Source organism: Muntiacus reevesi, chromosome 1 (genome assembly GCF_963930625.1).
Source record: "Muntiacus reevesi chromosome 1, mMunRee1.1, whole genome shotgun sequence".
In the NCBI taxonomy this organism is placed as follows: domain Eukaryota; kingdom Metazoa; phylum Chordata; class Mammalia; order Artiodactyla; family Cervidae; genus Muntiacus; species Muntiacus reevesi.
The window spans coordinates 4,957,020-4,973,248 of record NC_089249.1 but is presented as its reverse complement, the minus strand read 5'-3'; the positions used below and the strand labels follow the sequence as shown (position 1 = coordinate 4,973,248).

General features: G+C 44.7%; 1 protein-coding gene and 1 pseudogene across 5 annotated transcripts in view; one reads left to right on the top strand and one right to left on the bottom strand.

Moving 5' to 3' along the window:
* Positions 1-4,621, top strand: part of LOC136169287 (cyclin-Y-like protein 1) — a 36,896-nt gene extending 32,275 nt beyond the window's left edge. For 4 of the 5 annotated variants that reach the window (XM_065937080.1, XM_065937098.1, XM_065937091.1 and 1 more), the window contains 2 exons: positions 62-224; positions 1,352-3,424. In XM_065937080.1, coding sequence (XP_065793152.1) covers positions 62-224; positions 1,352-1,468 — 280 coding nt within the window. In that variant the 3' untranslated portion in view covers positions 1,469-3,424. Of the gene's footprint in view, positions 1-61; positions 225-1,351; positions 3,425-3,705 lie in introns of those variants that run through there. The other variant, XM_065937087.1, reaches the window with a different exon arrangement.
* A 7,884-nt stretch (positions 4,622-12,505) lies between these two features.
* On the bottom strand, positions 12,506-14,896 carry LOC136160959 (frizzled-5-like; annotated as a pseudogene).
* Between the last annotated feature and the right edge of the window lie 1,333 nt (positions 14,897-16,229).

Below are 16,229 nucleotides of genomic sequence, written 5' to 3'. Positions count from 1 at the left end.
TCTGAAGATGGCCCAGTTGACTGAAATTGTCCTGTGTTGGTTTTGTCTTCTCCTCCCCCAGGAATGAGATGCAAAGGCACTTTCTGGAGCTCCTTCAGTTTAATATTCATGTTCCCACCAGTGTTTATGCCAAATACTACTTTGACCTTTGCTTCTTAGCAGATGACAACAACCTGAGTTTTCTAATTGCTCCTCTTAGCAAAGAAAGAGCACAGAGCCTAGAGGTAAGACTGGGGATTCACTAACTGGGTTTTCTGTCAGCCACCAAAGCCAGCATCTGTGGCTGACTTACACTATGCAGTGACTAACAGTTTGAAGAGCTTATTAACCCACTGGCATCTTATTCCCTGTGTCTTTTATGGGTTAGACAGAGATCTCACATTATTTTTTTTTTAAAAATTACAGATATCTCTTATGTAACCATAATTCAGAATATTTTAAGTCAGATTTAATTGTTTTTAATGGTTTTCCATTTGAATCTCCACACTTACATATAACCACACAGGAATAATTTCTTATAATTTTATCCCTAATCATATGTACATTGATAATTACTTACCACTCTTAACTGCCTGAGCTTGTAGTGTGTGTTTGTGTGTATCACAGTTCAGCCCCATGAGTTTATTAGACCAGAAGCATCAGGGGCTAACCTGTGAGACCTATACTTGGAAATTATAATGTGGGTTCAGAAACTGGATGTAGAAAGTAGGTGGGTTTTTAATGGAAGTGCTAACATACATGGGATGAAGTAATTTGTAGTAGTGATTTGAAGAGTAATTTGAAGTAATTTGTGATTTCTGGTGGGTATACAGCAAAATTTACAACTGAAATGAATACATAGAAAGTTGACACTTTTTCTGGTACCTTGGTACTTTAGAAATAAGACATTTTTCTACGATAATTTACATGCACGTGAAATAGCACCTTGTAGTGCCTCATCACTAGACCTTTCTTGCCTTCAACACACACCTACCTCATTAAAATGCTCTTAGTGCAGTAGTAAATAATGAAGACTGATTAGAAGTTGAATAGCTGGGTAAACACTGATTTTGCTCAGGTGTGTTCATTATGCTTAAGGATCTAGTATGTAGGTAACATCACATTGCTGTTAGATGGGGCCTATTTTGGGAACCCAGTTTTTAAATATGTTCCTCCCTGCCCCAGCAATCTCATCATAGCCCTTGAAGAATATTATCTTCGGGAATCAGCAGTGTAGATATGAGCTATCCAAAGTAGCAGCAACTGTCAACCTAAATGAATGCAGATGTGTGGCTTATCAATGCTGCTTTCTTTAAGGTTGGAACTTTTTTCCCCCAATTATACTTATGTTCTATCTGATTGACTTTCTTAGGCCATCTCCAGACTGTGTGAAGACGAATACAAAGACTTGGGCAGAGTTGATGTGAGAAGGTCTTTCAGCGCTGATAATTTCATTGGTATTCAGCGCTCCAATGCCATCCTCTTATAAACAGAGAGAGGTGAGGGGTTGTAACATCCTGAACCCCTTGTAACAAGGACTGGAGAAATACCACCTCTCCTGCTCAGAAACCAGCAAAGTTAGTATTTTCACCTAGAAGAAAGACACTAAATTCAAGAGACTTGCAGACAGCAAAGATTATGGTCATAGGAAAAAACTGGACCTTGTCAAAGCAACGCACTCTTCTGTCCTTTTTAATGTAAACAGAGTTACAAAAACCACTCCAAAGCTAAAAGCTCCCAACCCACCCACAGATATTTGCTTACTGTGTGGGCCGATAACTGTGAACTATGTGAGGTTTTTTTTTAATAGTTTAAATTTTTAGTCTTTAAAGACACTATATAACTTTTACTTTTTCCTATTTTTCTCACCCATATTGCTGCATATTCCTTTAGAATCAATGCAGTATTACCATTCAAACATGGGACTCCTAACAACTCATAAAGCCACTTAGGAACAGCCTGTTGTAGCATTGTTAGGTTTTGAAGGATTCTTCCTCCCTATTTCATTGAAGCTGCTAGTCATTTTTGGCAATCAGTTTAAACCAAAAAGCTGCTGAATAACACCTGTCATTCAGCCTTTTGCAAGCACTGCTTACTAGCATGTTAGCATGTTTGGGATCATAAGCAGAGAAAGCATGCTGTTACCTACTTCTCTTGGGTCCGCGCTGCGTTTCTTGTTAACTCCAATGGTGCTTCTCATTTTCTGATGATTTTCCTCTTTGTTAAATACTTGTATTAAAGGATATTTTCGTAATTCCAGCCAACCTGTTAGTCCAGGAATAAGCAGATAGTGAAATAGAAGGTGTCCCAAAAGTCTTGGTGCAATTTTAAGTTTTAATACAGTGTGCTTGGACACTCCAGGACACTGCCGCAGAAGTATAAATGCTACAAACGCAAAATATCACTTGAAAGTTTACTTGAATTTCTTCTAAACTCATTTAGTTTTATAAATCTTGGATGTTAAGCTTTTAATTTGAATTTTTTGTTTCAGTCCCTCTTGAAGATGGCAAACAATAGTCTGAAACAAAAGATTAAAATTAAGAGCTTAATGTTTAAAATTTACAAAACTAAATGAGTTTAGAAGAAATTCAAGTAAACTCTCAGGTGATGTTTTTTAAGTTTGTAGCATTTATATTTCTACAAGTATCAAAGCTTCAAATTGCACAAAGACTTCAGGAGGATATCTTGGATCTTTATAGACCTGGCCTCCTCTTTTTAAAATAGTCCTTTGCCTGGCTGGGCTGTTGATCTCCTTGAGCTCGGAAGTTTCTTTTTTCTAGGTTTGGTAAAGGAATTACAAACAATAGCATTAGTTCTCACTAATAAACTGAAAGGAACTGGACCCTAGTAGTAGTGACAGGAAAGTAAGCGACATGAAACAGCTTTTCTGTTCTGCATGTTAACCTGGCTGTAGGTGTGTCACTTCAAGTTGTTACTTGAGGAAAGATAAATCTTAGGAACCCTTACCTCAGGCTTTTACAACACAGCGTACCACTTAGCCACCAAGAAGCCCATTAAAAGACAGGAAGGTCCAGTAATCAGTCTCTTAGGAAATTGGTAATGATGTCACCTAAACTTGAAACATTAAAAAAAAAAAGTGTTCTCAACTATGTAAAATCTTTCTCCTACCTTCTCAAACATAATCCTAGGAATTTTGCCTGTAAACAAAGCATTTCTGGGCCAGAAATATTTTCTCTCTTTATAGCAAGGCTTCACATTATATTGAGTGCCACAGGTTCCATCATTTTTAAAGGACAGAGACATAAATGATAAATAATGGATATAAAATATTACAGTCTACCACCTCAAAAAATATTGTTTATGGAGCTTGGAGATTCAAGTATCGATTGCAGTTTTATTTTGAAAAGAATGCTCCAACTTGTGTGGTTTTTCTTCCTCATGTTTATATTAAAAGAAAAGCTAATAAACTCTATTTTAATTAAAATACGTGGCTGTTGTGCACCTTCTCACTGCTCACATAACATCACGGCTCTGCTTAGTGCAAATGTTCTCAATCCGCTCTGATAGGCAGGCCTGAAAACATTTTCCGACTACGCATTCAAAAGTTGCTTTGACCTTTGCCTTTAGTTAAGAGGCATTTATTTCTTTGGCTTATGTTCTTTTCAACCAGAAGATAATTTAGTACACTTAAAATCACTGGCTGTGGCGCTCAGTGGCATAGTGCATTCGATGGCACTTTGGAATTCTGTGTTATTGTACCAACAGGGGAAAAAAGCACATTGGAAGATAAAAGGTAAAACACAGGAAAAAGTTACAGAAGTACTGGTGAATCAGAACGTGAGTTACTGAGGATTTCAAGCCACTGAACAGGAAAGAAAGTGGAAGAAGAGGAGGTAGAACTGCGGTTGTTATAAAGAGGGTGACTGCTAAACAAGCCATGTAATATACCAGATCACCATAAGGTTTCTTTAAGACCCTAGTCACTGCACTCGCACAATATTCCATCACTCCTGATAGTATTGTTGTGTCTTCATCCACCTTAATTCACTAGCTAAGGTCAGATCTTTTAACTTTGTTCTTGGTAAGTTGTTGATTAGGAGAAATAATCTGAATTAGTGCAGAAGGAGAGAAAAACTATGACAAATCACTAAGATAGCTTGTACCATGTAATAATATGCCAGTTACTAAGCAGAAATGCTGTCACATCTTGAGTGGTCAAAGGTTAAAAAAAAGTGGGGGTAGGAACACTGCTTGGACACGACTGTAGCTTGAAGACAAGTTAGAATCACTAAAAATTGCTCTTTCAGTGTTAATTCTAGAGACAATTACAGCCATTTTGATAAATGGAAAACTTAAAGGTTCTCATAAGTACTATAGGGCATGAAAACTAGTTCCTAGTAGGGCCATAGGGTAGTGTTGAGATTTTATACCTAGGAAGAGTTTATTCCCTAAAGTACTAAGACTATAAAAGAATACCTCAACTCAAATTTATTTTCATTTTTGGTTTTTGGAATATACTGACGGTGCAATTTTAACTGGAATACTGTGAACTGAACTTTATAAGGACAAGACAAAGGTTTCAAATCTATGTTTGAACCAAATGAAATTGTCATTTTTCTACATTAAATTCACGTGGTTCACCCTAAGACAACTTAGGGCCCAGTGTTTCTGAGAAGTTTTTTCCATTCTGTATCATTCTCATGACCCTATTCTACCACATCTAAAGTACCCTGTATGCCCATTATTGAAATTCAACATTGCTAAATCCTGGTTTTATAACAACTCATGTTTCATTTGTTAGTTTTCCCATTTTATAAGATATACCATTACTTGATTTTTTAAAAGTGCTGATGTAGTCAGTATTTACTGGGAAATCATTCACTCTATATTTCAGGTTATGCAATGTTTTGGGAAGTGTTTCCATACAGCATGTAGGTTACCTGGACTCTTTGATCACACAAGCCTTCTAACCACGTGTAGAGTGACTAGGACTGTTCCTCGCCCAGAAGCTGTGGCCTGTGAGTTCAGAGCTACTAGGTAAAGCACCTCATGGCTGGCAGAGCCTCTCTCAGGCAAGCGCTAGTTTCTGTGCAAAATCTGTCGATTATCCCTAGCATCTACCAAGGATTAGATCACCTAAGATCTCAACTGTTGGCCACTTACCACCCTGGCCAGCCTGACACTTCCAGCAAAAATAAAATCCAGGAGCCCTTCAGCAAAGTCTGGTCCCTCGTACACAGGTGCAGTCTGGTTTCTGAGGCAATTTAGTCTATTTTAAATGGGTTTGGCAGATGAGAGAACAATTTACTTAATGTGAAACAAATTTTAAGAATACCATTTTGTGGTTTAGGGAACTCTAGGATGCAGAAAGAACTAGGAAAGTGAAATAGAAATTAAGAGGAATCCAGAGTCAAATGAAAGGTGGTTAACATTCTTTAAAAAAGGCCCAGGTAAATGTGAAGGGAGCTAGTAATTTGAATATTAGAAAAATTCAGCGACAGCCTCAGAACCTAAGGTACTCAAGAATGTGTCCATATCTACTCAGATTGTTCTCCTAACTTTTTCTTAAAACATCTATTCCTTCATCCTAGCATTCTCATTTCCAACCTTTACTTCTGGCTCCCCAGACGGTGGCCCTGTATTTCCTCCCTGTGAGAACTGACTCTTCCAAGGGCAAAGGTTCAGTGTTTGGTCACCTCCCACTGGCCTCTCTCAAGAGGATCATCTTAGCTTCACCCTCTAACTTTCTGCTAGTGCCAAATGTGGCAGTGCTTGATGCTGGTTACTACTGTGATCCACTTTCAAAGCCTTAGCAGGTTCCAGGAAGTACAGGATTTATATGGCTCACAGGCTAACTTGTCCCTGTGATCCCCTTTAATCAACTACTTGGGCCCTCCTCAAGGTGCTTGTTCCCCATCTGCTGCACTCAGTCCCCTGACCTGCCCACAATTCTAGACGTATCACCTCAGGCTAAGCAGCAACCCCACGTTCCAGACTCCACAACTTGTTTCACCTGGCATTAGGAACAGATGCCTCACTCTTAAGGTAACCCCTCTCATCCAACAGAGGCAATTCCATCCCAAGGCTTAAAATCAAACTGCTATATCCACCCCCATCCCCTCCAGAGCCTCACCGGTTTATTCCCTTCTGCTTAAAAATTGCATTCATCTTCCCAACATGAGGATAGGGCAGTTTGAACTTGCTTGGTCCTTTACGTGTCCCAGTATCTCATAAGATGTGGTCCCTAGACCATCTGCTTCTCATGGGCTGAAAACCTGTAAGAAATGAGTGGAATCCTGGAACAGATAAAGAAACATTAGTAGAAAATCTGGTGAGATCCAAATGTAGTCTGGAGTTAATAGTAATATGATAATCTTGACTTCAGTTTAACAAAAGTGCTATGATAATATGTTAATATTAGGGCAAGATGTATACATTTTTGCAACTTCTGTGTAAACCTAAAGTAATTCTAAAAGTTTAAACAAGCAAACAAAACAAAAAGAACCACTTCCTGGACCCTAGACTAAAGGAATCTCAGTTCCTGGAGCGAAGCCAGGAAATCTACATTTCTAATAGGAACCCCCAATGATTCTTACACAGACACAAACTTGAAAACTAGTTTTTCAATTCTCTTCCATCCCATGCCTGAATGGCTGCTTCCTCCTCATTTTATTGATACTTACCTTAACCTGGTTTAATCCTTCAGATCCTTTCAAATCTAAAATATAAATACTATCATTATCACCCTTTCAGAGATGAGAAAGTACTAAGATGAGAGTACTAAAAGGTTAAACAATCTGTCGAGGATCAAGCAGCCCATGATTGATGGAGCTGGAATTTGAGTCCCTAGTCAGTCTAGCTCCCAAATCTATGCATAGAACAATTATACTGCCTCTCCTTCTGTTGGATGTGACCAACTAAAGAGCTGTGCAACTAAACCACTAACAATGCATTATGACCTATTTCTCTAGCCACCCAAGTCTAACAGGCCCCTTTCCTACTGGTGGGGAATAAGCAATGAGAAAGCATCAGGAAGATGTGTCAACTATGGAGACCTGTATGGGGAAGGCACAGTGGCTCTTCTACCAGGATCCAGCTCAACTGCTGTATTTTCTATTCTCTCAAATGCCCTAATGTGTACCAATCTAACAATGCTCATCTTACTTTGACACTACATTCTCTCAGGCTTGCTAAGCATCTGTCCATATTGTCAGGGAAGTGGCAACTTTAAATCAACTTACAATAGGTTCTCTGTATCCACAGGTTCTGATCAGTGGATTCAATCACCATGGGTTGGAAGTACTTGGGGAAAAAATTTCAGAAAGTTCCGAAAAACAAAACTTTAATTTGCTGCATACCACCAACCATTTGCATTATACTTAAAATGACTCCTTACTGAGGATTTGTATTAGACATTAGAAGTAATCTAGACATGATTTAAAGTATATGGGAGGATGCAGGGGGAAGACGGAAGGACTGTGTGTAGGTTATATGGAAATATTGCACCATTTTACATAAAGGACTTGAGCATCTGTGGATTTTGGTATTTGCAGGAGGGAAAGTTCCTGGAACCAGTTCTCCACAAATATAGAGGGAGAATATATATCTCCTTATTTGGGCTCCTTGACTGGTGTTTAGACCTTAATGAAAGTGAAGGTGTTAGTTGCTCAGTCATGTCCAACTCTTTGTGACCCCATGGACTATAGCCCGCCAGGCTCCTCTGTCCATGGAATTCTCCAGGCAAGAATACTGGAGTAGGTTGCCATTTCCTTCTCCAGGGGATCTTCCAGACCCAGGGATTGAACCCAGGTCTCCAGCATTGCAGGCACATAATTTACCGTCTGAGCCACCTGGGAGGCCTTAATACCAAGTTGTAAATTGAATGATCAAGTTTGGGGAGTTCATGACTGGGAAGCACACACACAGAACAGCACCGCTTCCATCCAAATTGCTTCAGCAGTCTAGACAGAGCTGACGAAACAACACAATGTCAGGCAGTGCCTCTGTTCTTGTGTATTTCGCTTAAGTGAATCATAAAACAATCACAGGATTGGCAGGAGAAACCTAAGAAATATATTCAAGTAAAACATGTTTTCATTAGTTCCGCTTCTGTGATTGGAGTTTGCTTAATTTCATTATCAATAAAAAGGTTGCCACTCATATCTGAGAAATCTGATAATTAAGTTAGAATCCACATAGCGCCTTCAGCCAGCCCATGCTCATTCATGTCCAACTCTGTGAGATGCTGTGGACTGTAGCCCACCAGGTTCCTCTGTCCTTGGAATTTTTCAGGCAAGAATACTGGAGTGGTTTGCCATTTCCTACTCCAGGGAATCACTTAGAAAGCAGTGTGTCTCTTTGTAAAAGCATGAAGAGAAAAATACTTGTGTAGCATCTTTTCACTTACTTTACCATTGCTTTAATGCACTTTAAAATTTATCTATATTAATTGGGAACAAAGAAACAAAAGAGACATTTCTTGGTTTTTCATAAATAACTACTCTCCATATTTGATAAAAACCTCAAACCATTATTTTAGCTTCCCACAAATATAATACATACAGATTTTTTTATCTGAAATAGTGTCAGCAAATTAAGTACCTTGAAACTAACATAACCACATACAACTGCTGTTCTACTGACTTCCAGGAATAAAACAAAAAGCTTCTTATCAAGATGCTCTGGATTTCCTTTTGTTAGTGTTAAGAGATTCAATATTGTAATCATCTGCCAGTAATAATTTATAGATTTGAGTTGATTGTCTACAAATAAAATACCACTGGCATTGCTTTATGAGTTCTGGATTTGACATGACATCGACAGTACCTCATGGGACAGGCAATACACATATGTGGAAATCAGAAAAAGTAGTGAATGCCCTGGGCTCAAACTACTGACTCGGTATGTGCCTCATTTGGCTCAGTAATAAATTCACCTGCACCAAACCTGTATAAAAAGTCACTAAATCTCCAACATATATAAATTATTTATATACACCCACAACACATACATACTATACATACAGTTTTTAACAACATGAAGTAATATTGTCTTCAAATGATGTACCACAGACATTATCCTGGCTGAAATAAATCCTGTAGTTGTCATCAAGCTGCCAGAAGCTTTTCAGAGTTCTGAGTCGGGTTACTTAGTTACTTTCATCCTGCCTACCCTTCACCCTGCTTTCATGTCTTGGTAGCTTTTTCTTTCAAAACCACCCTCCTCAACCCAGGCAGATTTCGTTCCCAGGATCACTTGATTGGACTTTGGAGGCAAGAAAGGGCACGCAGAGGGAGCAGGCAATTCTCTGCCACTGTACCTCACACTTGCCTAGATTTGTGATGTTCTCTGTCCTGTTGGCCCCATTTGGTGTTAGAAAGCAGTGATTCAAAGCTTTGTCCCTCCTACCCCCCTTGGTCTTTCTGTAGAGCACAAAAGTGAAAGAAGCTTCTTTAGCAGGGGTGGCAGTTCATTAAAATATACAACTACGTCTCCTAGCTCTGGGGTTCCCATTCTGTACTTGAGACTGCAGGTCACGGATGCTGTTACTAAGGTTCGGTGTGGGATCCATGAGGTTTTCTCCTGGCAGCGGGTGTCAGGATTAGTGCAGCCCTAGCCCAGGAGGAAAGGGCCTAATGAATACCAACTTGGAAACAGGGCTGCTGGCACATTATTTAAGCCTGTACATGTGCACAGTAGCACACAACACACACATGGGCCCGTCGTTGGAAGCGACAGCAAGAAAGTATGACAGAGGTTTGCAAGGATAAACCAATAAGGCACCAAGAGAACTTTCTTCCAATCAATTTAGGCAGCTTCAGAATGTGAGGTTAATAATACATAGTAAAAAGACTTCCTAAGGCTCTTGTCAGCTGATTCAGCTGATTCACTGATAGGTCGCATGTTAGTTCCTTCTAAATGTTCACCCTCCTGTTTATGCTGAGAGACATTGCTTAAAACTGAACCACGAAAGGGACAGCCCCAAAGCTGTGCATGAGACTAAACGGAGCCTTAAATCCTCACTAAAATCAGAGCTGGCTGTAAAGAAGCTGGTAAACTACCTCACAACCTTTTATTTTATCATTGCTTTCATGATTGTGGATGGTCTGCCTAATGAAAATAAAAATCAGGAGAGAACTGAGTATGAGATGGAAACAGGGGGTGAGCATAAATAGATGGGTTTCTCTGCCTGGGTAGGGGGAGGGGTGGTTGATGCAAGACTTCAGGAAGCAGGTGGGCTTAATCTTTGAGGGAAGGGAGAGCAGGGGTGAGAGAGACTGAAAACGGGCAACGCTAAGAACTGGGATGAACCTAAAAACCTCCAGTGCATTACCTCTATTACTGCTCTTTGCCTTAGTATCCTTTCTCTTAACTGTCTTAAATTGTTTTTAAAGTAAATTGGTTGTTCTTTTTAGGTTTGGTATGTTGCCAAAATAAAAAAATAATTGTTTTAAAAGTAAGAATTAAATCACTTCAACCACATCCTCTCACAACTTTTAGATAAATTCTGCATCATCTTTGCACTCTTCCACAAAAAAAAAAAAAAAAAAAAAAAGGAAAAGGAACAACCCAAATTAGACACAATGACTGAAGGCAGCAGAATAATCTATGTACTTTCTGGGAAGAGGTCAAGGTGATCAAAAAAGGTCCTCATTTGAAAAACAGGAGAGGAACTGGCCCTCAGGCAGGGGATCTATTTCAAGGTTCTAAGCAGCTGCAAAAAAAGCAGATGAATTAGATGTGCAGAAAGTTCTGTAGCTTGGTGTACCAAGTTTTGTCAAATATACTGAAATTTAATTTTGATTTAGATGAGTGTTTAAGAACAGTGCATTTTTATAAACTTGAACAGCCTTTGAAAGTTCATGAAAACTATTAACATCATGCTTCTTTCCATCAGCATAGTTATTAAATCCATTGTGGAAAATACACACTTGTTTACTTAATATCCATAAAGTAAAAGCTGACCTGGGCTTAAATCTTACTTTTCCAACTTTGATATAAATGAAGTACAAATCGTTATACTTGTCATTTTTCTAGAGAGGCCTTCCCAAATTTTAATTGCATTTGCCATTTTAGCTTCTTAAATTTAGTCCCCAGTATTTTACCGGAAAATGCACTGTCACTCCCTTCCCCAACTATAGCCTCACACTCTTCTTGAATGAATGGTTAAACAGATTAGAAAAGCAACAGCATTTTTAATAGTAAAGTGTGTGTGTGTAGTGTGTGTACGTGTGTATTCAACAATATGCAGGCTTTCATATATGAATGAGGGAATGGTTCAACAGATTAGAAAAGCAAACAGAATTCTCTAACAGTAAAGTGTGTGAGGGTGTGCTCACCAATATACAGGCTTTCTCAGAAGAGGAGGAAAAGAAAAATATATTGAGGTGGGGTGGGGAAAACGGCTTTCTTTTGCTACACTGATTCACGTTTCAAAAGCTTAAGCAAGTGTGTTATGGGTCTCATTTGTTGTCAGAGGCTGCAGAGAGCAGTGTCTCGCTGCTTTTGAAATATCTGGCTGTAATCTAGTCCAATGTCCAGGGACAGTCATTTTCCCTCATTGCTGCCAATATTTGTTCACAGGTAGCCAGCCTCCCTTTCAAGCACCTCATTCAAGGATGGGTGTGGTTTCTAATCATAGCTCTCCAGGAGAGGAGGAATAAGAAAAGCAAAAGGACTGTTTAACATGATAAAGGAGGTGGGATGGGGGAGGAGCAGATAAGAGAAATGTTGGAAATTTACTTAATTACAGGAGGTATATCCAGTTTAGTACTTAAATGTAAAAAGGAGACCCCTTCAGCTCTATCACTAAGTACTTTCAGAAGAAGGAAGTGGGCTCATTTTTACCAAAATATAACACTTTTTTTTTTTTTTTTTTTTTAAGTAAGATCACTAGAGTCTGTTAAGAACCACCCACTCCTCCAGCACAAAGCTGCCATCTTAACAGTCTGGAATTGAAGTTCAACCAATCGCCATCCCTTAGGTTAGCACTATTCCAAACATTTATTCTGGACACTTACAATGCTACCTCTAAGTCATTCAAGCAAAGCTGGCACCGTTAAGAATGAGAATGATTACAAGGACTACAGAAAAGAAACTCAAGCTTGCTAAACAAAGCTAGGACGCACACAGAAACTCTCAACACTTCCTAACCTTGTCACTTTCCGGAGGCGAAAACCCATTATGCTCCCCCTCCTCAGTATGACTTAGGGTGTCCCCAAAGTTAGGGAAAGGGCCAAGCAGCTCATCTTAAAGCATCTGGGACACTTTAAGCAGTGGAAGGAGAAGTAAGCTGGAGAAGCCCACGGGAAACTTCCCGCTCACAGCAACCTAAACTTTCACTGTTCACATTATTTTTAAAGACACAAGTATAGGAAATACATTTTCCAAATTGAGACCACACAGTTCACAGAACCCTGAACCAAGTGGGCCTTCATTATAATGCCAACCTCAGGATTGTAACCCCCCCAAAGCAAAGGTAAATTTTGTTGCCAAAATGCAACAAAGTTAAAAGTTAAGAAAAGGACATATAAATTAAAAACATGGTTCCCCTCAAAAAGGCAGGAAGATAGAGCAGACGTCAGCTGAGCCCCTCAGAGAAGTCCTGGGACAGGTGCCCCCTGGAAACAGCCCCTGCCCCTCCTCTCCAAGTTGCCCCAGGAGGGGGCGTCAGCACCATTAAGGTAAAACGGAAGTGACCTTGGCAAAGCTACCAAAGGAAAACAACCTAGCTCCCTCAACTCCCGCCCGGCTCCTGGTCCCTTGGCCGCCTCCTCCTACACGTGTGACAGGGACACCTGCTTGTGGTAGGCGGCGGCGGCGGCTGGGCCGGGGGCCCGGTCCTGCCCGTGAGCGCAGCGCTTGCCTCGGCGTAGTCCCCCGCGGCCGAGGCTCCGCTGCTCTTGTGGCCCCGCCACAGACAGCAGCAGCAGCGGCTGGTGAAGCGTCGCCACGACTCCACAGTCTTGCCGGACCAAATCCAGACGCCCAACGTGATGCCCACCACGAGGCACATAAAATACCTGAGCACGAGCACCCAGCACTCGGGCTTGGCGCGCTGCTGGCCGGAGTCCGGGCCGGGCACGCGCACGTGAGCTCGGCCTCCCAGCTCTCGCGATAGTGCTGTTCGTACAGGCAGCAGGCCACCACGACGCTGGCCGGCACCGTGTAGAGCAGCGTGAAGGTCCCGATGCGGATCATGAGCTTCTTCAGCTTGTCCGTCTTGGCGCCGCCCTGTTTGATGACGCTGCGGATGCGGAAGAGCGACACGAAGCCCGCCAGGAGGAAGAGCGTCCCCACCAGCAGGTAGAGCACCAGCGGGCCCAGCACGAAGCCGCGCAGCAAGTTCAGGTTCTGGTTCCCCACGTAGCAGATGCCGGCCACCGAAGCCGCGCAGCAAGTTCAGGTTCTGGTTCCCCACGTAGCAGATGCCGGCCCACCACCAGGCGCACCAGGAATCCTAGCGACACGCAAAGGTAGCAGGCTGACAGGAAAATGTTGGGGCGCTCCGGGTAGCGGAAGCATTCCATGTCTATGAGGAAAGTGGCTACTGTGGTGGAGGTGGAGATGAAGCACAGCACAGACCACAGGCTGATCCAGAAAGTGGCGAACGTGCGCTCCTCGGCGCTGAAGGACGGCTGGTAGCAGGGCGCTGTGACCTGGCCCATCCGCACCTTGTTGTAAAGAGGGTGTGACTCCTTCAGAATGGGCACGAAGGGCTCACGGCACGTGCACACCGACGGCCCCCGGCGGCGCAGTCACTCCCCTAGGCCGGCGACCCCGGCAGGTTGGAGAGGGTGGGCTTGACCGGGAAGGGCCTGGGGGGAGCCGTGGTGGCCTCGCTGTGGTTGTAATCCATGCACAGGACCTCGGCGTCGCGACCCAGCACTGGGAGGCGGTCACAGCTCATGCGTTCCGGCCAGGCAAAGCCGTACTGGCTCATGAGCGGCGAGCAGCTGGCCTTGGCGGTTCCCACACCGAGCGGCAGGGCGGCAGAGGCTTGTGGTAGTCTGGCAGGCAGATGGGCGTGTACATGGAGCACAGGAAAAAACGCAGGTCTGGAGAGCAGTAGATCTCCACCAGCGGCCAAAACTGGTGCACCTCCAGGCCCGCCTCTCCTGCGTGTCGTGGTTGAACTGGTTGGGCATGTGCGTCAGGTTGTAGCCGATGCCGCGGCACATGGGCACTGTGATCTCCTGGCACGCTGGGGCCTTGGAGGTGGCGGCCGCACGGCCCGCCAGCTGCACCAGGAAGAGCAGCAGCAGCAATGAAGGCGGCGCGGACGGGTCAGGCCGAGCCATAGCCCCCTCCCTCCCCGCGTCTCCCGCAGCCCGCGCGGGGCCAGCTCATGCAAGAGGAAACCGGGATCGGAGCTTCCCTCTCCGCGGACTTGTGTGGCGCTGGGGCTGGCAACCTGTTGGTTTCTTTTTCAAGAAATCCGTCCAAAGACCAACTGTTTCGGGAGGACGCTACCTCCGCAGGGAGCGCTCAGCTCTTCGCTGGACAGGGCTGGAGAGGGACGGTTAGGCTCCGATTCTGGGGAAAGTACTCTTTAAAAAAAAAAAGTGGGGAAGAAGAAAAATGGCAACCACTCCCAATTAGAGGGGCGTCAGTGGTACAATCCCGCAAGCGGTCTCCAAATCTCTAAGTTAACCTCTCTCCCTTCCCTCCCCTTCACCTCCTGGAACACAACTACAGACTCCCCGTCCCTCACCCTTCCTCCCTTTTCCCTGGGCCTGCCGAGGTCATAGCGCTCAGCCCCCCAGGAAAAGGGCTGAGGGATAGGGAAAAGAATGAGGAGAAGGGGAAGGCACGGGCTCTCACCTCCTAGAATCCGGAGAGAAGCAGATAGTCCGTAGCCAGCCTGGGTCCCCCGTCTCTGGGACACTCCCCGTTTCTCAGAGACGGACTGGCATCGGGCAAGTTTGGCGAGAGGCTGGGTATCCGAGGCAGCAGCACATGGCAGCAGGTGGGGGCGTCTCAGAGAGGGGGTCGCCCCCTGAACGAGGTCGCCGCAGACCGGTCACTCGCCCTCTCCTCCTCCGGGGTTCCCCGCCTGATCCGGGCGGGGGCAGGGCGGGGACAGGCCCTGTGTTCCACCAGGGTCCGAGACCTGGACAGAGGGGCGAGTGCGCCTGGTGCACCTGGGCGAGAGGAAGGCGCTTGGCGGATCCCGCCACCTCACAGCACCGCGAGCAGCCAGCGCTGGCCCTGCCGGAACTGCACGGTGCGCGCCTGCCGCCGCGTCCAGCCCGCCTGCCGCTGGCCTCCTCCCCTGCAGGGGGCTCCGCGCTCCAAGCGGACTCCTGGGGGCGGTGGCGGTGCTCCCTGGACGCGCCGGGCTCGGCTCCTCCCCCGCACTCTAACACCCTTTCGCCCACCTCCGCCCGGTATTGAACTGCACGCGGCGGCGGCAGCGGTGGCCACAGCAGAGTCACGGTCGCGGTCGGACTGGCCTCTCCCGCCCCGCCCGGGTCACCTGCTTCTAATGCCCGCCGGGAGACTCCGCCCTGGCCCCGCCCCTTCGCGCTGGGGCTCGGTTGGTGGGCAGCCCCGCCACACTCTCCGTGCATCCCCGCCCACTGCCCCACCAGTTCGGCCTCGCCCCAGGAGCCCTCCGGTCCAGCCCTGAGCGGGTATCCGAGGAGCGCGGGCCAATCGCCGGCCGGGAAGCTATGGGGGGCGGGGCGAATGCTAATCACGCCTTCTTGAGACCCTGAGCGGGAAACCCTAGAAGTCCCTCCAGAGTTCTCTGCTGATTCCCGCTTATGCGGGGCTCACTTTCCCGTAATGTTCTAGCTTATGAACGCTTGCTTCCAGGGCACCTACCAGATCTCTTCTCAGCAGCTAAGTATCCTTACAGTCCAGCGCTTGTTTAAAAGACTGCTCAAAGAATCACTCTTAACCGTGGCACCTGTCTCCACTCTGCAGCCACCCTCACACCCGGTGAGCTCAGATTTAGAGAGGAACAAACACTTACCAAGTCCTAACTGTGTCGGACAGCGCGTTCGTCATTCACATCTTAATACAGGATGTCTCAGATCTTTAAAATAATTCTATGAATCAGACACTCCTTACAGGTGAAGAAACAGTTTAGAAACTTGACCAAGGCAACCGAGCTAATGTTAATGCCCCCCAAGAAAACCACAACGTAGATAATCTTGTTCAGCACGGTATTCCAAGCGCCTGGCACAGAGTAGGCGCTCAAATGGGAAACCCGGGATTCCAATCGAGATAGTTGGGCCGCGACATCCACAATTTCTACCACCTCTTTCCCCTCCCCCCCGCCT